Source organism: Dasypus novemcinctus, chromosome 18, assembly GCF_030445035.2.
Source record: "Dasypus novemcinctus isolate mDasNov1 chromosome 18, mDasNov1.1.hap2, whole genome shotgun sequence".
Classification (NCBI taxonomy): Eukaryota; Metazoa; Chordata; class Mammalia; order Cingulata; family Dasypodidae; genus Dasypus; species Dasypus novemcinctus.
In genome coordinates, this window is record NC_080690.1 from 41,038,417 (window position 1) to 41,063,969 (window position 25,553).

At 56.3% G+C, this 25,553-nt stretch overlaps 1 protein-coding gene across 2 annotated transcripts in view; it reads left to right on the forward strand.

The window, feature by feature from the left end:
- Positions 1 to 25,553, forward strand: part of ZNF423 (zinc finger protein 423) — a 327,078-nt gene that overhangs the window by 74,274 nt on the left and 227,251 nt on the right. The window contains exon 1 of one of the 2 annotated variants that reach the window (XM_058280050.1): positions 8,432 to 8,512. The exons of the other annotated variant lie outside the window; for it this stretch is intronic. Coding sequence (XP_058136033.1) covers positions 8,497 to 8,512 — 16 coding nt within the window. The 5' untranslated portion in view covers positions 8,432 to 8,496. Of the gene's footprint in view, positions 1 to 8,431; positions 8,513 to 25,553 lie in introns of those variants that run through there. 2 annotated transcript variants of the gene reach the window in all.

The window sequence follows — 25,553 nt, forward strand, 5'->3', positions numbered from 1 at the left end:
CCTTGCCCTCTCGCCACTCCCCTCCTTGTCTCAGGGTCAGCACTGTGGTCCGGGGGGCACCCCCTGCAGTTTCAGGGTGGGTCTTTCCAGTGGGTGGGACTTGACCTGCAGGCTTGAAGGACGGAAGAAATGCCTTCCTGAAATGTGGAGGGAGAAAGAAGACAGGGCCCAGCCTGGGATTCCAGCCAGAGCCCCGGTCTCCTGCCCCCGCAGCCTGGGGGCCGGGCCCCGTCCCTGGAGAAGGCCATGGCCCAGGGGGCTGCAGCCACACGCCATGAGGTTGCTTGGGGCCCCAGGGATTCCGGCCACGTGCCTATATGTATCTGTGCAGAGACGGAGGATTGGCCTCTTGGTAAGGGGAGGGGTCAGGATTTGAACTCTGCTCTCTGTCCCCTGTGCTCGTGTGCTCGCTTCTCTGTCACCTCTTCTCCCTCTGGAGCTCTCTCCACAGGCTCATTGGATCTCGGTGGCTCCTGGAGGTGGCGCTTTGTAGCTGTCACTCTCATTTCCCATATGCAGAAATCCAGCCTCAGGGAGGTGAGGAGTCTTACCCCGTGTCCCTGAGCTAGTTGGTGGCAGAGTTGAGTTGCGGCTCAGGCCATCCAAAGTTCCCTGCCCCAGGACCGTGATGAGGCATATGTGCATATTTGCACATCATTAGCTCATTTAAGGTCTCCAGTTCATGTGTATACATTTGCCAACGTAAAGGCAGTTTGGAGCGCTGGCCCCTGCAGGCAACGCGGGCTGCCCCGTGTGGGTGAGAAGCTGCTGCCGCTGCCTCGGCTGCTGCATCTGTGCGGTCCCGCTGGTGTGGCTTGGGGATTTAAGATGTGTCTTTCCGCCCCATGCATCCTGATGTATGAGCTGGGCGCCTCACAGATGCTATTGCCGCGGACGCACCCAGGCCATGCCAGCTTGGCCGGTGGAGGAATTTTCAGGAGGGACTTTGACTCGCCATTTTTGCCCCACAGTCTGACTTTCAGGCCGGCTGTGGCACCGCCCCCTCCCCCGGCTGGGATCTGCCCCCCCCTCCCCCGGCTGGGACCTGCCCCCCAGGTCTGTGCAGGGTGCCTTGGCCTGGGGTAGGGCGGGGGCGTCCAACGGGAGTCGTTTTGGCCTCCAGTCCCGGCCTGGGCCCTCTGGGAGATGCCTGCTCTGGCCTTGGCGCGGCGTGCCCACACGGTGCATCTGTCGGGGGGGTTTGCTGTCTGCTCCTCTGCGTCGCTGTCCAGAGACGCCCCAGCTGGCCAAGCTCCCGTGCCCCTGGGGGACCTTGGGGGGCTCCGAGGATTCAGGGCTGCCTTGGCCTCCTGCTCCTGCGGGGAGGGGCTCTTTACGCCTTCCAGGGCAGGGTGGGGCGGCTGGGTGTTTGGGGGAATTTGGGGAGTGATCAGGTGCGGGAGTGCTAGAGGGGGCCCAGCTCCTGGCCGTCCAGGGCCGGGCCAGCCTTGGGAGGTCGTGGGGCAGCCCTGCAGGGCTCACGGTGCAAGAGTCCAGACTGGTGTGGGGGCCGCCCAAGGCCCCTGGTGGGCTCCTCCTCCTCCATGCCAAGGCACGGGCTCCCCCGCTCTGGAATACCTCTCCCTGTGGCAAGAGGCGAGGCCAGGGAGAGGACGGAGGGACGTGCACCTAGGTGAGGAGGTGAGCAGGTTTATTCGGGGGTAGATCCAACAGGGTTTGTTGTTGACCGGGACGTTAGGCATGAATGAGAAAAGGCACAGCCCGGCCACTCGCTGAGATGGGAGCATCGAGGAGGAGGATTTGGGCACTGATGGGGTGGGGGCGCAGGGGCCTGGTGGCTTGAGGCGCTGGTTAGATATTGGACTGAGTGTGTGGTCTGGTGTTCTGGGGAGAGGACGGGACCAGAGACGCGTGTGGCCGTTGTGTGTGTGGCGCTGGAGATGTGCATGGGCACCACGCGTGTGGCGGTGGCGACACGTGTGGACATCGCCTGTGTGGCACTGGAGGTGCGAGTGGGCATCACGCGTGTGGCACGGAGATGCGTGCTCGGGCGTCCAGCGAGGTGCTGGAGACATGCGTGGATGTCGCACGGGTAGCACCGATGCCTGAAGCTGGGGACGCCTGCAGCCAGCAGGGCAGCAGGTGCAGGCAGAGACCAGGAGGAGCTGAGGTCGGGACCCAGGGCCACGTCAGCACTGGAGGTCGGGAGGAGCAGGAGAGATCGTGGAGACCGACAGGGTCGGGGAGGCAGGAGGATAGCCGGGCGGGGGAGGGGGGTCCTTCGGGAAGGAGGGGGTCGTGGCGGGCCCGACGCCTTCCAGAGCAGGGCCTGTGCCTCGTGTCGATGTGGCCAGGCCACCCGAGCTTGGCAACGGGGAGGAAGGCCGGCCTGGCGCCGTCACGCTTGGCAGGAGCCGGATCTGCTACAACAGCCTTTGCTCGAAACGAAACCGTTCTGGGGCGAGAAGAGATGGGGTTCAGGGGTTAATGAAATGAACTCGCGTCTATCGACGGGCCCGTCTGGGGGTATCTGCGCCGGGCCCCCCCTTCGCCGCTGCCGCTCGGGAAAGCGCCGCGGCTGGACCGCGGCCCTGTCGGGGGGCGGCAGGCCGTGCGCCGCGGCGTCCAGCTGCGCGCGAGCCCTCAGCGCTGAAATTGCCAGGGCTGGCGCGGTCCTGAGGCCGCCCGCGGAAGTGGGCCAGCCGCACCTCCGTACAGGATTAAAGGGATGTGTAATGGATTAAAGATCAAAAATGTTAATTAAGAAATGGTCTTTTCTAATAAGATGCCTTCAAGGGCACGGGCCTGAGAAGGAGGGGACTTCTCATTTTGGCAACATGGTTTCTGTTGTAATGAAATTGGTTCGCAGACAGCGGGGAGGACCTGACGTAAGCCTCGTTTTAAAGACGTCTCGGTCCAAATTAATTAGCAGGAAGAAGCGGAGGGCTGAGAGTGAGGCTGGCAGGCAGTGTGCGGTGGCCCTGCAGGAAGGCCGCGTGGGGGTGGTGGGGTTCCGTCTGTGTCCTGGCACTGGCTGGGATGCTCTCCTGCATTCTGTTCATCAGCCTCCGTGGGTCTGAGCATGCTTCTGGGGGCCTGTGGAGAGTGGGGAGTGAGGTCTGATTTTCCCAGGGGCTGAGGACTGAGGCCTAACTCGATGGGAGCTTGCTGTGTGACTTTTGGCTGCTCAGTGCCCCTCTCTGATCATTCCTCTAGTTTTCTTTTTCATCCATTGTGAGTGTACGGTGAAACCTTCCTTGCCTGCCTCCCTGGGCTGCTGGATCAAATACAGTCTTAGATGCAAGGGCCTTGAAAGCTCAGAACCCTGCACATGAATGAATGAGGTTGCTTGGGGCTGGTTGGACCTTTGGGGACCTAGTCCAGCCTCTTGGGTGGGAAGAGAGCGGAGGTGCCCTGGCCTGCTCTGCGCCTGCTTTCCCAGGCTTGCCTTGTTCCCCGGCCCCAGTTAGTTCCCCAGATCGTTTAACTGTTTAGTACAGACAGCACAGCCACTGGGTAAGAATGGAGCTCTGGGGTGTGCCAGGTCATGGGTTTGAATCCCAGCTTTGCCTCCTGTCTGTGACCTTAGCTTAGTTACTTGACTTCTCTGAGCCCTAATTTCTGCATCTGTAAAACGGGGCGGTGGACCTTGCTTCTAGCCCTGTTCTGAAGGACGGAGGGAGATAAGGCGCTGAAGAGCACGTGATGGTGGTGGCTTTTTTTTTTCCTTTATCATCTCATTTTTTTAAAACTCTATTTTAAAAGAAGTTTTAGATTCCAGAAAAGTTACCTTGAAAATATAGGGGGTTCCTTTATACCCCACCCCCTCCCCCAGTCACTTTCCCCTATAAACAACACCTTTCATCAATGTGGTCCATTTGTTACACTTGATGAACACATTCTGAAGCAGTGCTGCTGACTGTGGTCTGTAGTTTACATTATGGTTTACACTTTGTCCTGTACAATTTGATCGGTTTTGACGAAATGCGCAATGGCCTGTATCCATCACTGCCGTATCATGCAGAACAGCCCGACGTCCCCCGAATGCCCTGTGTTACCACTCTTCCTACACTGAGATGCCGAGGGACCTGTCCGTTCCAGACGGGTCCACGGTTGGGGGCTGGCTGCCTCCCCTCGCCTCCGGCCTGCCGCCGTTTGAGTTTCCTGGACCCTCCAGGTGCCGAAACCTCCTTTTACAAGAAGCAAGGGAGGGGCAGTCATTCGGAGCCCGGGACTCTGGGGGTCCCAAGGCTTGAAGGAATTCGGATGAGCACGTCCGAAGGAGGCCTCTTGGTGGCTCCAGGATCGGGCTCGCCTTATCTGGCGGAAGCTTGTGTCTTTTCCTGCCCGCCACAAATCTCGGTTTCTCTGGGTGTGACGCTGGGAGCAAGCAGGAGAAGAAAGGAGGGTTTCACCATCGTTTTCCTCTCCGCCTGCAGAGTCCACTCCCTGCTGCCCCTCGCTCCCACCTCAGCCCCCCTGTGACTGGGAAGCTGTTTTAAAGCTCTGTCTGCGGGTGGGATGAGAAGGAATCTGTGGGTCACGGTATGGCAAGAGGCGTGCCGTGCTGGGGCGTGGCTCTCAGGTTCGCCCTATGCTGGCAGAGGCCAGTCCTCCAGCTGTCCCCAGTCCTCCCGCTTTCCCCAGTCCTCCAGCTTTCCCCACGCGCGTTCTTGCTCTGGCCCAAGAGAAGTACAGCCGGTTTCCTTCCTGCCACAGTCGGGTGATCGTTGGCAAGCGGGATCTCTGTGCCTGGTGGAAGTGGGAATGTTTCAAAATGCAAACCAGGGAAGCGGACTTGGCCCAGTGGTTAGGGTGTCCATCTACCACAAGGGAGGTCTGCGGTTCAAACCCCGGGCCTCCTTGACCCATGTGGAGCTGGCCCACGCACAGTGCTGATGTGCACAAGGAGTGCCCTGCCACGCAGGGGTGTCCCTGCATAGGGGAGCTCCACGCGCAAGGAGTGCGCCCATAAAGAGAGCCGCCCAGTGTGAAAGAAAGTGCAGCCTGCCCAGGAATGGTGCTGCACACACGGAGAGCTGACACAACAAGATGACGCAACCAAAAGAAACACAGATTCCCGTGCCGCTGACAACAACAGAAGTGGACAAAGAAAACATGCAGCAAAATAGACACAGAAAACAGACAACCTGGGGCGGGGGTAGGTGAGAGAAATAAATAAATAAATAAATCTTTAAACAAACAAACAAAAAACTCAAACCAGCAACAGGACAAACGATGGGACAGAAAAATGGGCTGAGCTCGTTTGTGGTTTCCTGCCTTTGCTTAGATGGGGTTGGGACAGGGAAGGAGAGGGTTGGAACTGACCTTCAAGAAAGCGAAAGTGAAAAGCAAAGCAAGGTTGTAGCAAAGGAACGACCCCTGTCACACCCTCTGTGAGATGAATCTCGCAGACGCAATGCTGGGTGAGAGAAGCCGCACCCAGGAGAGAACATTCCGTGTGGAGGGCCCATGAGGGCGCCTGTGGGGTCTGGAAACGTCCTGTCTCAATCTGAGCGCACACGTGTATAAAAACTCGCCACCCTGTGCACTTTGGATTTGCACCCTTTTCTGTGTGCAAGTGAAACCTCAGTGAAAAAGGGAAATGAAAAGAAACACTTAAAACATGTTCATTTCAGAGTCGTGGAGGTTGTGGGCTCTTAGCAAAATTTAACCTAAATTATGGGAATAATGTATTCCAAGCCCAACTATTCTGGGTTGCTTCGGCCGGACCAGCTTTTCAGAGATGTGGGCTCGAGGATGAGAAGCCGCCCCCAGGGTCCTGGGAGGACCTGGAGAACGGCCTTTTGACGCCCGGGTGGTCCCCAGTGATGATGGCGTGGGCAGGGGTCTGCTGGGCCTTTGCTCTTCCCTGTCACACTTGGAGAGGAAGACACAGACTTCTTGTGCTGGGAGGTTCTACAATGGGACCCAGGACACGCATCTTTTGTCCTTACCCCTGGCCTGGCCTGCGGGGGCTCGCTTGCCCCCGGGGGCCTCGGTCCCCTCCCCTGGACACAGGGAGGATGATTCCCACCTCCCGGGGTCATGTGGCCTTTGGAGGGACCTGCCCACAGGGCCCCCGTGGGCCTTCCCCAGCCAGGAGTGGAGGGGAGATGCGGGGAGCGGCCCGTGTCGCTCTGGGGCGCCTGGGGGCCTGCTCACCCCTCCCAGGGCGGGCTTTTGAGTCACGAGTGTACCCCAGCAGAACGGGCAGTTGTGAAGGTGGAGCTCCTCCAGATTACCGGGTGTCTCCAAAGCCTGTGGCTCTCAACCCCTGGCGGAGCTGGTTTTCACTGTGAATTTGTTCATTCATTCATTCTCTCATTAAACCTTATTGGAACACGTTGCAGGGTGATCAGAGGCGAATTGTGTTTGAAATTCATCCATCAGTGGACGGGGAGGGAGTTACTGTTTTCTCAGCACCTGCTGTGTGCCGGGCTGGGGCACGGGGTTTTGTTTTGGATGCCTGTCACTGCATTTTATCCTCACCACTACCCTCTCCCACTTTTCAAGTGAGGAACTGGGGCTCAGGTGGGCTTACGGCTTGCTACTCAAAGTCGGTCCCTGGACCAGCTTCCTCCTCCTCTCCTGGGAGCCCGTTGGCCCTGTGGAATCTGAGACCCCTCTCCCCAGACCTGCTGAATCAGAGCCCACGTTGGTGCAAGCTCGCAGGGGGTACGTGTGCACGTGAAAACCTAAGCACCCCCCAGAGGTGAGGCGGGACAGGCTGGGGCACACACTCAGGGTTGCAGTGTGCCCTCGCTGCTCGTCGTTGTGCCAATCAAGCTGGAGGGAAGCCCAGGGGTGTGCCCGGTGCTCATGCTTTCACGTGGAAACCCTCCACATGGGGCGGGCATGGTTGTTATCTGCTCCCTTTCACTGCTGAAGAAACTGAGGCTCAGAGAGGGTAAGTTACTTGTCCCAGGTCACACTGTATTAGGGAGGCTAAGAGCTTTCTCACGTGGGTTTGTGTTGAAGGAGGTGCAACTAGCCTGATGCGGGGAACTTGGGGAGAAAATCCTTGGCAGGAGCAGCAGAGGGTGGATGGGTCTGGAGGGAAATCAGCAGGCTGGGGAGACCCCTGGGCACCTCCTGAGATGTGCTTTCCCACCTCCTGTGGGGAGACTTGTCTTGCTTTTCCTCCAAGAGGCAGCTCCAGGGCCTCTCCCACAGCCCATGGCCCCCTGCAGGCTCGTGTGGCCCCTGCTTACTTTCCTGCATTCTCTCTCATCGCATGGCCCGGCAGTTTCTTGGGGTTTATCTCTCTGCCCCTCACTAGGGGAGCCAGGTCCTTGAAGGCAGCACCTTTGGCTTTTTCATTCGTTCTTTGTAAAACTCTTGGGGGCTTTGAGTGCGCAGGGGCCTGGCTTAGGCACTGGTTGTTCCAGGCTGAGGAAGGCAGGCGCGGCTCCCGATCCCCAGGGCTGCAGTTCAGAGAGGGAAGCTCTGTGAACAGGAGGTTCCGAGGGCGGTGCTCTCGCTCCTTCATTCCTTCATTCATTCATTTGGTACGTGCGAGGCACCAGGCTACAGTATACGAACATCAGAAGTGAGCCTGGCCTCACGGAGCTCCCAGCGCCGTGGGGGGGTCCACAGCTGGAACTCTCTTTACACACCCGGGGCAGCGGAGGACCGGCCAAGGGCAGGGTGCCTCAGAGCCTGGGGCGCGTCCGGGTGACGGAGCCGCCTCCGGGAGGAAGGCCTGACATCGGAAGGCGCTCTCGGAGCTACGGGAAAGCTCGGGACCTGCAGCTCATTCCAGACCAACCACACTTCCAGAGGTGGGGGCTGTCAACCCTCATTGAACGCCGTGGTTAGAAACAAGTTTTGGAGTGTGACAGATGTGTAGGTCTTTGCAGAAGTGCATTTCCGTGCTTTTCAGAAACAACCATCACCCAGTGAAGCATCTTCCTGATCCAGAACCTTCTGGAGCCGTGCGGTGTGGGCAGGCTCCCCTGGGCGCCCCCCCAGGCTGGGCATTGAACCCTCCCCACCTGGTCTGTAGCTCCACTCTGCCCTGCCTTGGGGTCACTCTCCCCACTATATGCTGGCCCTCTGGTTGCTTGATAGGTCACGCTTCCCTTTATTATTTTTTAAGTCACCTTATTGTAAAATGAAATACACGGGAAACCCCACAAACAAATGTACAGCATAGAAAATTCTTATAGTGTGACGCCACTGAAACTGCTCGCATGTCCTAGGGCTTTGCCAGCCACCCCTGACGCCCTGTGCCAGAAGGTCTCTTCCTCCACCCACAAGTAACCACTTTCATGGTGATCACCTCTTGCATCTCTCCAAAGTGATGTCGTCCAAGCGTGCATCCTCGCCGATCGAGTTCAGTCTTTAAGGAGAATGAGGGAGTAGCTGTTCTTGAAAAGGTGATTATTTTAAAGATCCTTTAAAGTAAGTCTCTGATCTGGGGGCCCCCCATGTTCGGGCTGCTGGGTGAACTGCTTTCCACTCTTGGCAGGTGAAGGTGGGGCAAGAAGGCTGTTCTAGTGGCTTCCTGATAGCAGACGCCCACGGGGCTGGATGAGAAGCTGGACAAGTGAGTGTGGGCCTCGCAGTGGACGGGGGAAGGGGAGCAGAGCCTTGGACGTGGGTGATGCCGGTTGGATGGATGGACACTGTGGAGAGGAGAGGCTGGTGGACGGCTCTCAGGGAGGAGTTGGGGGAGAGGGAGGAGCTCAGCCCCATTCTTTCTTTGACAGTGTCATTTATATAATAACTTATTCCTTCTTGGTCCTTTTTGGTAATCTCATACCTGCTGTGGCAGGTAAAACTGAGCTTGCCGGCAGGGCTGTCTAGGGTGTGTGGAGCCCTGGCTTCGAGGCCAGCCTTCTTCGGTGTCGACGGTGAGGGGGCGATTTAGAGGCAGGTGGTCATGGGTCTGGCTTGGTTTGGGTTCCCGAGAGTCCCAGTATACGGGCAGAGATGTCTTGAATGGTAGAAGTTATGGGCAGTCGGGCTCTATAGGAGAGGGCCACGAGGGACTTAAAGTGCTGGGTAATTAAATAGTGATAAACTTCGGCAGGGGCTGTGCAAGCTCCAGTTAGCGGGAGCTTCTCAGGACCTGAAACTTATTTCAGGCCTGTGAGAAAGCCCTCCTCTTAGCAGGAGCTGGTAGCCGGTCTCCTTGCTCACTGCCCAGGCGTTTGTGAAGCCCCGGGGAGCCGACCTTCTCACCTTCTTTGGGGTAGGGACGGTGGCCGTGGCCATATGGATGCATCCCAGTGGGCTCCCTTTGCTAGAAATTTATCAACTCCCAAGGGAGGGAAAATAGAAGGAGAATGCAGGAGATGTTAATGTAGCACATTATTAAGTTGAGTGACTGCGACGCGTCACAAACCTTTGGAACCCCCGACGTAATATTGGAAGTCAAGAAAAAGATGGTTTTTGAGGCAGGAAATTCACGGCCTTAATTATTTGTAAACATTTGGTCAAAGCCCGTTATGTTTTTGGCATTGAGGATACAGATGTCCTGGCCACAGTCCCCTCCTTGAGAGAGGCTACACAGTCTAACGGGAAAGAAAGACAAAGAAACCACCGCCGTTCCTAAGATGAACGAAACACCCAAGCACAAGTTGAGTGCTTTATCGTGTATGGGTAGGGTGGGCTGGGAACGCTCACCTCCTGGCCTCGGGAGCCTAGCACTGCGCAGTGTTTAGGCGGCTGCCATCTTTTCACAGGATGGAAGCTTGTGAAAATACTTTAGAAGAAAACCTGAGTAATGATCCAGCCACAGGACAGTAGGTTCTGGGGCCTCTTACGCCTGCCCCCACCCCCACTGGGAGTTGCCTGATGTTTCCAGTCCCCTCTGCCCCCGCCCCACCTTGCACCTGCCTCCCTACCTGGAAGTGTGCCAGCCCGTCTCCTCTACCTGGTCGGAGCTGGGCTGCACAGGGAGGGCCCTGGAGTCCCTTCTACCTTGAGGCTTCTCTCGCCTGTGCCTACGGGAAGGACAGGGAACCCTTGAGCCAGGCCTGGGTGTGAAGCTGACTCTGGAGGAGGGCGACAGCCCACGGGGGTCCTGCGTGCCACGCCTGCCGCGCCGTGCTTTGGGCAGCCGTGGGCCAAGGGGGAGCTTGTGGATTCTGTATGTCTCATTCCCCAAGGCTGTCTTCAACAGACTTGGCTGCCCTGTTGCCTTGAATCTAAGTGGCATATTTTGGCACAGACCTAACATTTCTGAAATTGGGAAGCATTTTAGTGTCCATGTAGATGCTTAATGAAATGTCCTTTCCTCCACCCCAAAAGCTGTGATTAAGTTGGAGGTGTGCCGTGCATTTGGTGCCTCTTAGACCAGCGTCCGCGGCAGTTGGTGGTGGTCTGGGTGGCGGCTGCAGGTCCCTTCGGGGAACTAGGTCATAAGCACTGGGATTTCTGGGATTGGTGCGATCGTGGAAGCGGCATCTGGGCCTCTTTTCCCGGAGGAGGTGGTCAGTCCTGCCAGCAAGGCCCCTCTGAAATCTTTGGGCATCTGCAACCTTCCAGTTGCCTCTGTGGGCTCTGACCTGCTCTTGCTTTAATGCCACGTTTACCTCTCCTTTCTTGTCACACACCTTCCAGGGCTCCCATTTCTTCTACCTCAAACCCAAACTTGGGCAGGCTTCCAGCCCGACCCTTCTGTCTGAATTTCTGCCCCAGCTGGCCACTCTCCTCACCGGCTCACAGCCACCAGTCCCTTTCTGACCATTGTCATCTCCCCCAAGACAGGGCTGTTTCCCACTCCACTGTGGATCCCTCCGAGTGCAGGGACAGGGCCTGGGTGGCGGCAGGACGTCCGGTCACGCTTGCTGGCCAAGGAGTTGACGGCACTCAGCTCAGAGTTGAAATCTTCCAGGGTTAAGCACTGTTAGAGGAGAGGCCTGAACTCTAAGAATGGCTAATTATTATTGTTATTATTATTTTTAAACCGACTACAATTTGCCGAGGGTGCGTAAGGAAACGAGGCACAAAAGAGCACACCCTATAAACGAGGGTTAATTAGAAGTCTTCCCGATAGCTGGTGCTTCATCAGCACCAGAACAGCATGTAAATAAATCTAATTTCCCTCCAACTCCACTCGTCACAAGCTTAATTACAGCAGCCACAATGTGTGCGCGTGTGTGTTTTTTTCATTAGCGAAAGAGGGTCATTATTAGCCATGTCTGGTAAGAATTATTCTGAAGAGCCTGCTTCCACCCTCGATAGGTGTCCTCAGAGAGCAGAGAGGAACTTTCCGTGTGAACTAAAGAGTTTCCAATTAAGGTGGTTTGGAGGAAGCAGGAAGCGGCAACGCAAATTAGAAAAAGATTACAGAAAGGGAAAAAGCAGGCGAGCGGAAGGGTTCTGGGAGGCTTGGTTAATTACTGTGCAAAGGAAGGTTTCCTTTTGGGGGCTGGGACACCCCCCCCTCCCAAATCTTGGGGCTATAAAGACGTCTTTTGCCTTCTGGCTCCAGAGAGCTGAAAATGAGGCGTGGACTTGGGGGCTGGGAGTGGGGGTGGGGGTCGGGACAGGGTCTGACCACTGCCACCCTCTTTTCCGGTGTTTTTTTGCAGCTCCCTTCCCCACCTGCCTAGGGGAGGGCAGGGGAGCTCTGTCACCCACTGCTGACTGTCCATGCCGTGAGCAGTGAGCTGTCTGAGAGTGAGGGCCATGTATTGTTCTAGAAATAAATAGCTGAAAAGCCCAGTCAGAAATTAGTTAACACAAAGGAAGCCGAACCCTACAGGCCAAGTTCCAATTGTCTGCAGGAAGTGGCGTGCCCAGGGGGCCTTTGAGGGAGGATTTAAGTCCATTCCGCCTGGCACTTACTCGTGAGTCCTGTTGGCCAAAAAGTTTTTCGTTTCCTTCCGCCCCCCTGCGCCCCCGCCCACAGTGGTGGCGTTCTTTAGTAAGCAGTGTCAGAGGCGGCACTTGGGGTGCTAACGCGGCTCCAGGGGGCCAAAAACCCAGGTGACTGCGGGAGCTTGGCGCGCATGCGCTTCAGCTGCACAGACAAGGTCTGTCCTTGTCCGTCCGGCGGCTGCGGCAGAGGCTGGCTGCCGGGGCACTGGGCAGAAGGCAATTCCCGGTGGCCCTCCAAGTCAGAGAGAAGCTGGCGGCTTTGCTTCATCCAGGCCCCTCGCAACGCTTGGACACCTCCAGGGGTGGGAGGCTTCTCTTATCCCAAAGCCGCCTGGGCCCTTGCAGCCACCTTGACCAGCGGCTTTGCTGAGCATGCACTAAGGGCTCGTGATTTCTCCATTAAACCAACAGCACTGAGCGCCTTCTCTGGGCAGATGCTGTGTTGGCATTAGGGATCAACCAACGACCAAGGTCCTCCTCTGCCCTCCTGGCTCTTAGAGGACTCACTGCCCTACTCAGAACTCGCCAGAGGCTTCCTGCTTAGCATGAAACCCGAACTCCACGCCCTGCGTTCGTAAATCCTGACCCTCGACAGGATGGGCTGCTGAGTGGCCACCAGACCCGAGCAGGGTGGGGGAGGACACCAGTGTGGTTCCCTTGGGGTGCCGTGGTTGGGGGGGTGCACGGAAGCCAGGCGGTGCTCAGCCACACTGGCCGGATTCTTGGACTCCTTGGTTAACGCGTTGGAGGTAGGGGAGGCATCGCGGCGTGGGCAGCCCACTCTGTCCAGCCTTCTCCACGAGCTTGATTTGGAGAGGATCGGGCTGACACTCGACCAGGGAGAGCCCCGTGGGGTCCTTCACCGCCTGCCTGGGTGACACTTTAATCCTTCCTTCCAGGCTAAGGCTCAGTGGTTCAGGGGTTCAAAAACGGTGGCTCCAGCGCCGCTGCCTGGAAGGCTCCAGACTCCTTGCCCTGTGCAGTTGTGTGTTGCTGTCGTCCCATGGTTATTTTGGTGATCGTACTTTCTCTCCTGATGCTCGGAATGCCAACATTTAATCTCAGATCAATCAGAGAACTTGCCTGCTCCTGGTAAGGGGCATTTGAACCCAGGTCTGACCTCACAGCCTGGGCCCCAGGCCTGGGCACTTTGCGTGGAGCCGGGCACATCGTGCTAATCGGCGCCATAGTGCTTGATGATGCCAGTAAGATTGTCGTTTTTGCTGCTGTTAGCATTTCCAAGCCTGCGGTCATTTAGTTATTCATGTGTTGGTCGACCAACCTTATTGTTTTTCCTTTTGAAAATTCTTTTCTTGTGGTAGCATATGTAACATAGTATTTCCCATTTACCAGGGTTAAGTCTAGTTCAGCGGTGTTAGTCACATTAGCCGTGTCGTGCGGCCATCACCACCATCCAGGAACCACCTAAACACGACGCTGTGTCCGTTAGGCCATGATGCCCCATGCCCCACCCTGGAACTGGGGCTCCCTCCAGGTGTCCTGAGGCAGGTGGCCCCTCAACCTGCAGTCTGCCTTCTCTTTTTGAATTTCCTTTGCCCATAGGATATTATCAAGATGAATTATATAAAATACGGAGGGTCTCTGTCAATCCTTCATTTATGAATGATCACCTCTGATTGACCTTGAGCCTGGATTTTCCACGTTTGCTTTAAATCAAGATATCTGCACCTACTGCCAGCTCCTTTTGAGGGCGCTGGGCTCTGATCAGGATTTGATAGCGTGTCCTGGGTCTTCTCAGCTCCTCCTCTCCTGGATTGCGCCTCAGCCCATGGACCTTTCCGTTCTCCAAATGGACGGGATTCTCTATCACTGTAGGTTCGTTCGGCTTCGCCTTCCCCGCTCACCCCTTGAGCTCCGTGCTGGCCTCAGGCCGCCTCAGCCAGGCCTTCCTGACCTCCCTGCCAGAAGCTGGCCTCTCCCTGGGCTCTCCCTGTCCCCGTCGCGTCTTCTGCTTTTTTTCCTTGTTCAGAGTGCTGAACCCTCACAGAAACGATTTTACTTCTCTCTTGATGGATCTGCCCAGTAGCAGGTGAGCTCCCTGAGGGAGCCCCCGTTCTCTGCCACATCTGAGCACAGTCCCTGGCCCATCCTGGGGTCTCAGAAATATTTTTTGAACGAATAGATGGAGGCGCAGTGGCGTCTTACCTGCCGCTGCCTCCCTCGTGGAGGAGGCCCGCCCTGGAGGCCTTGCCTGCCTCCTTGTCCAGCACTTGCAGCCTTGGATTCAGCGCGTGCAGCTGGCAGGGAGAGGAAGGGGTCTCCCCCAGGAGCCGCTTCCCAGAAGCATGCAGCTCACTTCCCCCACCTGGCCTCTCCCAAGGACAGAAGAATCCGAGGGCTTCTTGGAAACTCTCCTGCCTTGGCCCCTGGAGGATGGGAGTGTTTCGCAGCTGGTGACAACCAGGAAGCATCCCTATTTTGCGCCCAGGAGGGGAAACCCTCCTTTGCTGTTTGATGGGAGGAGAAAGACGAGAGGAAGTCTCCAGCTGAGAATTCCCAGAATGGGGATTTCCTACACTTTTCCCAGGATGGGTGGATGTGAGGAAGAGGCCCTGACGTGATGGCTGAGTGTGCACGCAATTGTGCACCTGCGAGTGACACCGGAGCCGGGCCTGGAGGGCCACCGCACGCCCCGCTGGGTCATTGGCCGAGGGCACCTTTCTCTTTAAGACTCTCCTGGACATGGGCTTTGTCTTCTGCTGCCCGGATGGGAAGGGCAGGGCAGGGTGGGAAGAGAGGAAGGCCGAGCGCTGGGGAAGCTTTGCCCACCTGCGACCTGACTCCCTGCTGATGCATGAGGCAAGCCCTGCCCTTTTTCTCTGTCACCTGACCCAGGTACTGGGCTTGTTAAAATACAGAATTCCAGGGCCCACCTCCCGGGAGAGCCCGGGGGAGAAGAGGTGGTCGTCTGCGTGTGAACGGTGCTCCCTCCAGGTGTGCGGAGGCAGGTGGTCCTTGGAGAGCACCTCCGGGAACCCAGCCTGGGAGAGTCTCCTCAACCCGGAGACCCCAGGGTGAACCCATTTGCAGAGCCAGGAAACCTTTTCTAAGAGAAAAAAATCCTCCTCCCTCGGTGATTCCTTCCTGGGTGGGGCCTGGGTGATTCCTTCCTGGGTGGGGCCTGGGTGATTCCTTCCTGGGTGGGGCCTGTTCACATTGAACGATGAGCTGCGATTTTCCACCCGGTGAAGCTTTAAAGGCAGATTCTCAAGAGGTCCCTGGAAGAGATGGCCACAGTGCAGGGCTGAGTGGAACCGAGCGCTTTGGCTCGGCACGTGGCCTGGGAGCCCGTGCTTGTCAGCTTAGTCTGTAAATGTAGAAGGGGCCCACGTGCCACTTACTCTTCCCCGGGTCCCAGCGGGCATCTTGGGGTGATGAGTTTTCAGGTGATTTTGCTTTTTCCTTTATACTCTTCTGGATGACTTCTACCTGAGTCTCTGCCATCCTTGTAATCAGAAACAACAGGAGTACAGAAGCAATCGGGGAGAGAGCCGGGTGGGTCGGCAGCTCCAGGCCCGGGGCCAGGGTATACGGGCGCCTGCCGGAAGTACGGGCAAGGCCCCTGCCTGTGCGTGTCTGGGCTGGCCCGGGGCTTTCCTGCAGCTCTGTCCAGGGTCCCTGTGCCCTGCTCGGTGGATGTCCCCGAGGCCCTGTCTATGGCAGGTGCTGGCTGGACGCCTTCTGGGGAGGCACCTTGGCTTGGCCTCCCCTCTGTGGAAGCTCAGGGCTCTCCCTGTGGGAAAACTCTGGCCATGGCTTTGGGGTTTGCCCCTTTCTGCACTGATCAGGTGGTCCCCAGCAAAGCCCAGAGCCTGGCATCCTGTGGAAGCACATCCGCATTCCGAGGCAGCTCCGACCCGCTCCGTGGGGGTCCTCCCTCTCTGGGCCTCAGTTTCTCCATCTGTAATGGAGGCTGGCAATAGTCCCTGTCTCCTAGGGCAGGGGTTGCTGCGGGTGCCCATCAAGATGCCTTCCCTTTCCCTCCTTCCTGCGCAGAAAGGCTTGACTGGAAAGATTTCCCTCGGGTGTTTTGATCCCTGCCTACGCCCACATTTGTCTGTCGCAGTGATAATCTGACATCTCGGGTGCCATTTCTTAGCAGCCACCTCTGTTTGGTCAGCCCGGCCATCAGACGCTGTCCTCTGGAGAGAGGTTGGGTAATTTTTTCCGTTTGATGTGCACTCAGGGAAGAGAGCCAAGGATGAATTTTAGGCAGTACCTGGCTCCTCCTTAAATTAGACTGTTTTCCATTCTCATCTCCCCAAAGGTGGTGTTCCAGACACAGCCGTGACTCACAATCTTGGTTTACCCACAGGAGGGTCAGAAAACTGGTGAGAAGTCGGAGTTGGAGGATTGAGTTTTTTTTTTTAAAGGTATGAAGGTGGAAAATCTGCATTTGCTTGAGAATGAGGCTTAGTGTGGTCCAGCAAGGAGGCCTAGGGGATCTGCTTTCGGGAATGACACGGGCGGCATTAATTCATCTCCGTCTCTCTATAAAGGCTCATTCGTTCATTCCTTCAGCAAACGTGTATTGTGCACCTGCCCTGTGCCAGGCCCGGTGCTTGGAGCTGGGCAGGCTTCAATGCTACTGCTACAGCAGGCACCTCCCCGTCTCCTTTGCTCCTACAGGACAGGGATGGGGAGTGTGTGGTGGTGGGATTGACAGGCGTGAGTTCTAAGCCTGGCTCTGCCGCTAACCTGTCGTGTGGCCTGGGCACAAGGTCTTGGGCCTTAGATGCTGAAAAGCTGTGGACCAGATTGACTGCTTTCCTCGTGTGCCTTCTCTGTCTGAAATCCTACGCTTCCTCCATGATTCTCCAATTCATTCACCATCCGTTCTTTTTAAACCTTTTATCATTTAAAAACTTTCAGTGGCTCAGCACATTTTTTTTTCTTTTTTTTAAAAAATAGGGAATATTCAGATATACAAAAAAGAATAATGCCCACCCAGCATGTGCCCGTCAGCTTAAGGAACACAACCACCCACACCCAGTGCAGCTCCTGGTTGCCCGCATCTCCCTCCTCCCAGGGTTTGGCATTTATCATTTCCTTGTATGTCTTTCTCCCTTGAAATATGTATGAAATACTATTTGTTGGCATTTACATGTTTTAAAACATGTATATATAAGTATTGCCATATTTTTACCTTTAGCAGCTTGCTTTTTTGGGTTTGGAAGATTAATTCATGTTGATATGTGTGGCTCTGGCTCATTAATTTTAATTGAGGCTTGGTGTCCACTGTGTAAATGCACCACAATTTAGCTATTGATCTCCTGTTCACGGAAATTGAGATGCTTTCTAATTTTTTTGGCTGTTGCAAATAGTTCCGTGATGGGTATTCTTGCTGTGAACTCTCATGGCCAAGAATATTCTGCACATAAACCTCAGCGTGGAATGCCCAGGTCAAAGGGTATAGCTTAACCCCCCCCTGGTCCCCTCTCTCCACTCTCCTCTGTCATTTCAGGGCACTTATCAGGAGTGTGTCTTTCCCAGTGGTTCTGGAAAATGTCTCAGGATTGTGTCTTGGTGGCCCCACTTGGGCCAGCAAGCCTGTGCCTGGGTCATGGGTCTTCCCTGGATCTTGGAGTGGGGCCACCCCCCGGTGAGCTTCAAATTGGGGATTGGGCCAGGATGGTGCCGAGGAGGGCCAGGAAGCTGTGGCTGCAGGGGGAGCCTATGCCGGGCACTGCCTGGGGTAGATTGGTCCCCATGGTGGGAGGAAGCAGCTCTTTTGCCCTCTGAGCTTTCTTAGGAAGCCCCCACAGCAGCGGGTGAGTGGATGCTTTTGTAGATTTAGGAGCACAGCCCAAGGCTGGGGTCTTCAGCTTGTCCTCTTTCGAATGGGCCTCTGGGGGTCTAAGCAGATTCCCTGCGGTGTCCGTGGGACCCATTGAACCCAGGAAGATACTCTCCCCTGCCCCACGCTCTCTCCCCGCCCCCGGACGCCAGGCTCCTCCAAGTGCTCCCCAACCGTCCTGCCATTTTACAGACAGCAGGGCCAAGGCTCAGCGCGGGAGGGCGGGCGTTGCCCCTTCTTGGTCTCCAGTCATTCAGCTCATCGAGGGACCTGCGACAGAACCTTGGCGTAGGATGTTGCTACAGATGGGGAAACTGAGACTCAAGCGGGGGATGCGTTGGCTCAGGCTCGTGATCTTTACGGATAGGCATCTCCTGAGACCCCATCAGTGCTACCTCCGCCTAGTCCTCATTTCAGGCATTGCTGGGCCCCAGACGGAGCTGGCGCTGCTGCCCGGACCCCAGGGCTACCTACGGTGTGGTGAGGATCTAGTCCACTGGGTCCCTTCCCCCTCGCTCCATCCTCGCAGGCTCCCCACAGAAAGTCCTTCCCTGTCTTTGATGCAAATTCTTGCACTTTCCTGATAACATTCTGGGCTCTTCTTAACACAAGGGGGTCAGCAGCGAGGCAGCGCGGCAATTTATAATTCTTGAAAATTCTGTTTGGTGACACGAGTTAGCATTTAATAGACACCCCGCCACCTCCTCTCTCCCTATTGTGACAAGCTCCTGGCAGATTCCTTTTGAGACTCGGGGTAATTGCACCACGCTGCGGACGGGGAGACCATGTCGCGCTCGAGTGCGTCTCAGAAACGTCTCCACAATAGACAGTCAGGTGTGAGTTTGCTTGGCTTCAAGGTAATGATTTAAACTTAATTTGACCCTTGATGAGGGAGCGCGTGTTTCGGGTAGGACGCAGCCTTTGAGTTTGGGCTTGCCTGCCATGCCTTCAGTGGTAACACAAATAATTCCTTCATAACAAGTGCCTTTCAGAAGATGTGTGCTGCTGACAGCTAATATAGAATTATTGCCCCTGAATGCATTTCTGTAATTACTTCCCAGAGATCTGTCTTTGTGTTAGAAGACATTTCACACTTTAGTAACATAAGTGTTTGGGGAGAGCACGAGCAATAATTATGAACAGTCTTTCCGTGAAAATAAACCTAAAAAAATTATAAAAGCTAATGCTAAAATTGGTTAGAGTCAGGGAGGAATTTCATTTGAATTTGATTCATGTCTATTTATTCCAAGTATAATAACCCTTCCTGGACGGAACCTTTTTTTTTCTTTTCTTTTTTTTTTTAAACCAAAGCAATAATGATGCAAAGAGCCCGCTTTTTAATTTTTGAGCAATACAGAAACTAAAAACTGATTAAAAGTGACAAGTTGCTTGAGACTGAATAAAGAAGCGTAATCTCGGAGCCCTGATAGGAGACATTTGCGGTAATGGGAAATGAAATGATTCACAGTGTGATCAATAAAAAATTAGCAGCATTTAATAAAAGGTTTCTGCTGCATGTTGACTAAAGAACATCGCGAGCAGTTTGAAATGGGAGTTAAGTGACGGCTGGAGGATGAGCCTGGGCGGCGCGTGCGAGCATATAGATCACACGGTATTGGCCCCACGTGGAGGACGCGGCTGGGCCCTGGGGTGGGCCTGGAACCCGCCTTAGCGGCTGCCCACTTGACCTTTGATCTGTGGTTAATCCCCCAGGCTCTGTCCCAGGCTCCTAATGCATCTCTGCGAGTCCAAGGCCACCTCCGAGGCCACCGAGCAGGCCCCAGTGCTGTGCCCACTTCAGTCCACCCCCCGGGGAGGGCGCTCCCAGGCGGGGGGGGTGCCGCAGTGCCTGGGCTCCTGGCTCTGTTTCTGGAGACATCCTGGAATGCCTCACTGCCCACCCGTGGGACTCCAGACGTCCGCTGGGGCCTGGAGGGAAATCCAGAAAGCCAGCGGACCTAAGCAAGGGACAGGGTTGAGCAGTGGAGACGCACCCGTGGGCTCCCGAAGCCGCGTGCTGCTTGGGTGCGTCCTTGAGGTGGGCTCCCCCCACACTGCCTGCCGGGGGTGCCGGGGCGAGGGATCAACCGGAGCCTGCTTCCAGAGAGCCAAGGGTGTCACCATTCGGCGTCTCCCTCAGTAGAGAAACGTGGTGAAACCGCTCCGTCAGGCACGCTCCCTTTCCTCCAGGCGCCACTTCAGTATTCCCCGGAACGCGGCGCGCACCAGGCTGTCTCCATGCCCAGCAGTTTGTTAATTTTTAAAGGCTTTACACAGCCTCTCCAGTGAGGCTGGCGGGAGAGGGGGCTCTCAGCCCCCCAGGCCCCCGAAGGGGCTGGACCAGGAGAGCTGGGCTTGCAGGGTCAATTGGGGGAGCTGGGGGGACACTGGCCTCTGGGTTCCTGGATGGAGCCTTGGTGGGGGGCTGCTGGGTACCAAGGGTGCCTCCTGGGCCAGCGGGCAGGACCCCGGGGGCTCTCCCTGACTGTGTCCTGGCCACCTCAGCCCTCTCCAGAAACACAGACCCTCCGTGAAAAGATGTCCAAGTATTAGGGCAGGGAGGGCCCTTCTGGGCTGCCTCATTCACCCGTTCATTCACCACATATTTCTAGAGCACCTGCTGTGTGCCAAGCTCTGTGTTGGGTGCTGGGTCCTGGGGAGAGTGGGGCAGAGGTGGGGAAGCAGGGCAAGCACTGCTGCTGGTGACCGTGCCCATGGCCCAGGGGTCATCAGGTTTCCCCACAAGTAAGAGCAAAATACCTGCTTTGATTACAGCTGCAAGAGGAATGCAAAGGAGAGGGGCCCAGCAGTACTGAGAGCGTGTATGGGGGGCCTGGCCCCATGGGGGGATGCTGAACTGAGTTGATCCTGGAAGAAGGAGCCAGTCAGGTAAACTTGTGCAGACTTTTAAAGAGTTACAGGGAAGTGGATATGGCTCAAGTGATTGAGCTCCCGCATATCATATGGGAGGTCCTGGGTTCAGTTCCTGGTGCCTCCTGAAGAAGAAGAGCAAGACAGCAAGCTGATGCGACGGGCTGGTGCAGCAGGCTGATGCAGCAAGCTGATGCAACAAGAGACACAAGGAGGAAAACATAATGAGAGATCAACAAAGCAGAGAGTGGAAGTGGCTCAAGGGATTTAGGTGCTTCTTTCCCACATGGGAGGTCCTAGGTTTAGTTCCTGTTGCTTCTTAAAAAAGAAGACCAGCACACAGCAAACAGACACAGCAAATGCAAACAACAAGGGGTGGGAAGAAATAAATAACTAAAAATAAATCTTTAAAAAAAAAAGAGTTATAGCTGAAGTCTTTCTGCAGAAGCTATATGGGGTGCCGGGGTCTAAAGCAGAAAGAAGCAGCTCATCCTTAGCGTAGAGGTAGCTTGTCCACCGTCCACTTTCAGGCCTGCCCTGGGCACAGCACTGCGTCACTAAGGAGCGCCGTTCTAAATACTGCTGCTGCAGAGTCCACCCCTCAGGTCACAGAGGGAGCAGCCGAGGCCCAGATTTGCCTGGGTCCTCCAGCGAATGGGACGTGGCCCTGGAGCTCTGGGCTCCCCACCTGCACCATCTGTGTTCACCTTTGACCCCGAGCCATGTGCCCTTAGTCTGGCCACTGCTTCTGACTTTGGGGACAGACCCCTCCCCCTGCCCCTTTGCTTCTGCCCAAGGGGCTCCTCTTACATGGCAGTGATTTGCACCCCAACATCCTGGCCTTGAGTTCCGCTTCAGGACCTGGAGTAATTAGGAGCGCCGGGCCAGAGCGCTGGCCACAGATTAGCAGGATTTATCGAGCTCCCCAGGCTGCCCGGCCATCCTCCCGCCCTCGCCTTATGCCGGCCTTGCTCCTCCATCTCCTCCTTCCCAGCAGCCGTCAGAGACAAAGCCCGACAGCGAGGAGAGGGCAGGCTGGTCGCAGCCTCAGGAGGTCACGAGGAGGTAACAGCATACAATTTTCATGGTTCCAGGGTGGTTTTGTCCGACTGTTCTTCATTACCGCACGCGGCGAGATCGGTTTTATTAAGATTGGAAGGCTTGGAGGAGCGACACCGTTAACTACTTGCCGGAAAACATAATTCCTTTTTCTTTTGGGTAGGGGTGTTCGTGATTGCTTTTCCTCCCACTTGCTTCCCGCTCCGCCCCCGCTCCCTGCACCCTCCTTCCCTCCCTGCTCCTTCCCCATCAGGGTGGAGAGCTGCGTCCAGGCAAGCCGTAGATTGGGGGATGCGGCCTCCTCTTTTTGCCTTTTGGGGGAGGGTAGAATCAGTCATTCATTCGTTCCTTTATTCATTTGCTCAATCAGTCATTCATTCAGCAGACTTTAAGGAATGCCCATAAAGGGCAAGGGGCTTGTGACAGAACGTAGCTTCCCCAGGGGGGGAACTTTGTTTTGTCCTTTGCTGCACCTGCAGCACCTAGAATAGTACGCGCTCAGCAAGTGTTGATTGAATGACTGAAGATGGGCTGTCTTTGTGTCAGAGGTGGCTCCAGCCTTTGGGGCATTTACAGCCCATCAGGGCTTAGGGTGGCAGTGACCCTGAGCAAAGTCACATGGGGGGTGGTCCCTGTAGGGGGCTCCCACAACCTGAGCAGGAGGTGATCTCCGTATTTTCCAGGTAAGGAAACGGAGGCACGGAAGTGTCAGTGATGTGCCCAAGCTCACACAGGAATGGACTTGAACCCAGCTCCTCCGTCTCTGTAGAAGAGACACTTTGACCACTGCCCAGCCAACCTCCCTGACCGGCGAGGAAGCAGCGCCTCACCCCGGGCTGGAGGGGGCTGGGCAGCTCGTGCTGGGCAGCCCCCAGCTACACTGATTGGCTCACACTGAGTTTCTTAAAAGTTGAATCAACGTTAAGAAATATAGATATTGCATATAAAAAATGAAATAATAATAATAAGGAAAAAACCAGCTGATCTGGTTGCCCTGGGCCATGCTTTTCTACCACATAAGGGAGTTGATCAGGGCCCGCCCCCTTGGGGGGTTCTCTGCCCCCCACAATCACCTGAAACCCTGTCCAGCCCCTTCCATTCTTTTGTATCATCTGAGGGCATTGGAGGGGTGAGTTTTGGTCGGTTTGTCATCCGAATGACACAGCAGGCTGTTTTATCCGTTCGAGCCTCAGTTTCCCTAAGAGGTCCTAGTCCATGTCAGCAGCCAGGCCAGGTCCACCTGAGGAGCTTGTGTGCTGCAGCCAAGGCCAGGGTCAGTGTGTCTGACTGACATGGCTTTGAAATTCCATCCACGGAGCCATGTCCACTGACAAGAGGCCAACAGCCCCCTCTGTCCCAGACAGCCAGGCGCAAGTTGCTTCTTCACTGAAGAAGCAGAACTCGGACAGCAAATTATGTGTTAAAATATTTGCCGACAGCTCTGCTGCCAAGGGGATCCTTCGGGCTGAGTGTTAAATGTTACCCCGCTGCCATGCACTGCAAATATTTTAAACCCGAAGGTAAATAATGGTCGCCTCATGGAATTCGGGGCCAGCGGCGGATGGCACCGGCGGAGTGCTCAATCGGGGTTGGCGGCCGGCTCCTGGCCCAGCCCCGGCCCAGCCCCTCCTGTCCACCCAGCCCCGACACTTCCCCGTCCCACTAGCCCCGGCATGCGTGAGAGCGCGTTGGTGGAGACGGGTGCCTGTCTGCAGGCAGGGTGGGAGCACACGCCAAGCGGAGGCCGGGGCCGAGTGGAGGGGCTTAGCCTGGGCTCTGCGTGCCTCCTCCTGCTTTTGCCCTTGGGAACGTGCTGCTAGTGAAACCGCTGGTGAGAAACGTTCGGGCTGCTAGGATGGGAGCTATGCTTTCTACTTAGAGAAACCCGCTTTGCTCCAGGCTAAGCACTTTGGGAAGGGTGGGCACCTTTCCTGGAAGCTGTTGTTGTCAGGAGCCCCCCGATACAATCAGGGGGGAGGGCAAAGGGAAAGTGGGCTTGGAAGCCGTGGAGTAAGCATGATTTTATTGTCTCCCGGGAGTTGGCACAGGCCTGGCACCTGGAGAGCGGTCAGAGATCCCGCTGCTGTGCAGAGGAGGTCCGAGGGCTTGTATCTTACTTACCACCACTCAGCCTGGAGGGGAGCGGTCAGACCTGAACTCAGGCCTTCTCTCCGTCTAGGGGTTTTGTGTGCGTGTGCACATTTTTGTGCCTTCCAAGGGGGCACGTGCCTGACATTCCTTGTACTTCCACACCCCCGGGAGCATTCTCGACCTCTTGCTGGAAAAGTCCTTGTGGAGAGGACGCCTCCAACTCTTGTCTGGATCTTGGTGCGGCCCGTTTGGGCTGAGTGATAACGAGGCAACAACAAGACAGTAACGATAGCTACTGTTTTCTCGGGTTTTTTATGGGCCTGCTGTCAAGGTTTGCATGTAATACCTCCTTTGAACAATTTAACTTAATCAAACGAGACTGCGTCGGTAGGTGGCCCGGCCAAGGTCCTCCAGCTGCTCGTGGGGCAGGGTGGACTTGAGCCGGGCAGACAGACTCCACAGCCTGTGGTTCTTTTCTGTTCTTTCTGTCATCCCAACAGTCCCAGTCCCTGGGACGTGAGTCCAGCAGTCGGCTGCTTATTGTGTCATTACTTAATAATCGTCTGTATTTCAACAACTTGGTTCCGCCAGCCCCCCTGGACTCTCCGGCACGGCATCCCCGATGCTTCCTGAATAATTGGGTTCCCTGGTCAAGCCCTGGACGTGCCTGGAATGCATCGTCCGGTGGTTCTGATCTCCGCCGAGGTGGATGGCGTGCTCTCCCGTCCAAGTCTGTCTGGGAGGAGAAATAAGAGCAGAAACTTCCCTGGGCTCCCCGGCCCCCCTGCAGCTGCCGCCGCTGCCTCCCCTGCACCTTCTGTCACACCTGGGCCCATCCCTCCTCTTTTTTTTTTTTTAAAAGATTTATTTATTTATTTAATTTCCCCCCCTCCCCTGGTTGTCTGTTCTCTGTGTCTATTTGCTGCCGTCTTGTTTCTTTGTCCGCTTCTGTGGTCATCAGCGGCACGGGAAGTGTGGGCGGCGCCATTCCTGGGCAGGCTGCACTTTCTCTCGTGCTGGGTGGCTCTCCTTATGGGGTGCACTTCTTGCGCGTGGGGCTCCCCTACGCGGGGGACACCCCTGCATGGCACGGCACACCTTGCGCGCATCAGCACTGCGCGTGGGCCAGCTCCACACGGGTCAAGGAGGCCCAGGGTTTGAACCGCGGACCTCCCATGTGGTAGGCGGATGCCCTAACCACTGGGCCAAGTCCGTTTCCCCACCCCTCCTCTTGCTGCTTGGCCTCCCCTTGGCTTCTCCACCCCACGAGGCTCCTGGATGTCCTCCCATGTATGTGGTACCTAGCCTCCCATCCACAGTCGTCCAGGTAGCCTCACCTCCGCCTCGCCAGGAGGGGCAGGCCGGTGCTTAGTGAGACCCAGGAGCATCAGCGCCCGGGTGGAGAGATGACTTGCTCAAGGTCACTCAAGGGGGCAGGGCACTGGAATCAAGACTGGAACCCTGGTCCCTGCTGTTTCCAGCCATCCCATCCCTTTGCCATCCGTTAGTCCCCCTGTTCGCTCACTCACCTGTCACGTGCCTGTGAATCCTCTTTCCCGATCCAGGCTCGGTGTGGGCTGAGGCCCCTGAAGCACCCCGTGTGCTGTAGCAGGAGTCCTGGGCCTGGTACCTGGTAGACGCTCAGCCAGGGTTGGGGGAACGGATGAGTGGGTGTGATGCTTGGCACCGGGTCCTCTCCCTCAAGCCCATCGAACTCGGCCCTCGTTTCCGGCGGATGGAGGCAGCTCCCGGCCTCTCGCTTCCACCGTGTGGACACTCAGCTCTGGGACCTTCAGAAGCAGGATCCCCCCGTGGTTCCTGGGGGGTTCTCAGGATGTCCAGGGCTCTAGCTGCCTAGCTGCTTCCCAGGTACCTCCCAGGAAGGCGCGATTCTCTCTGCCCTGCGTGCTGGCCGGGG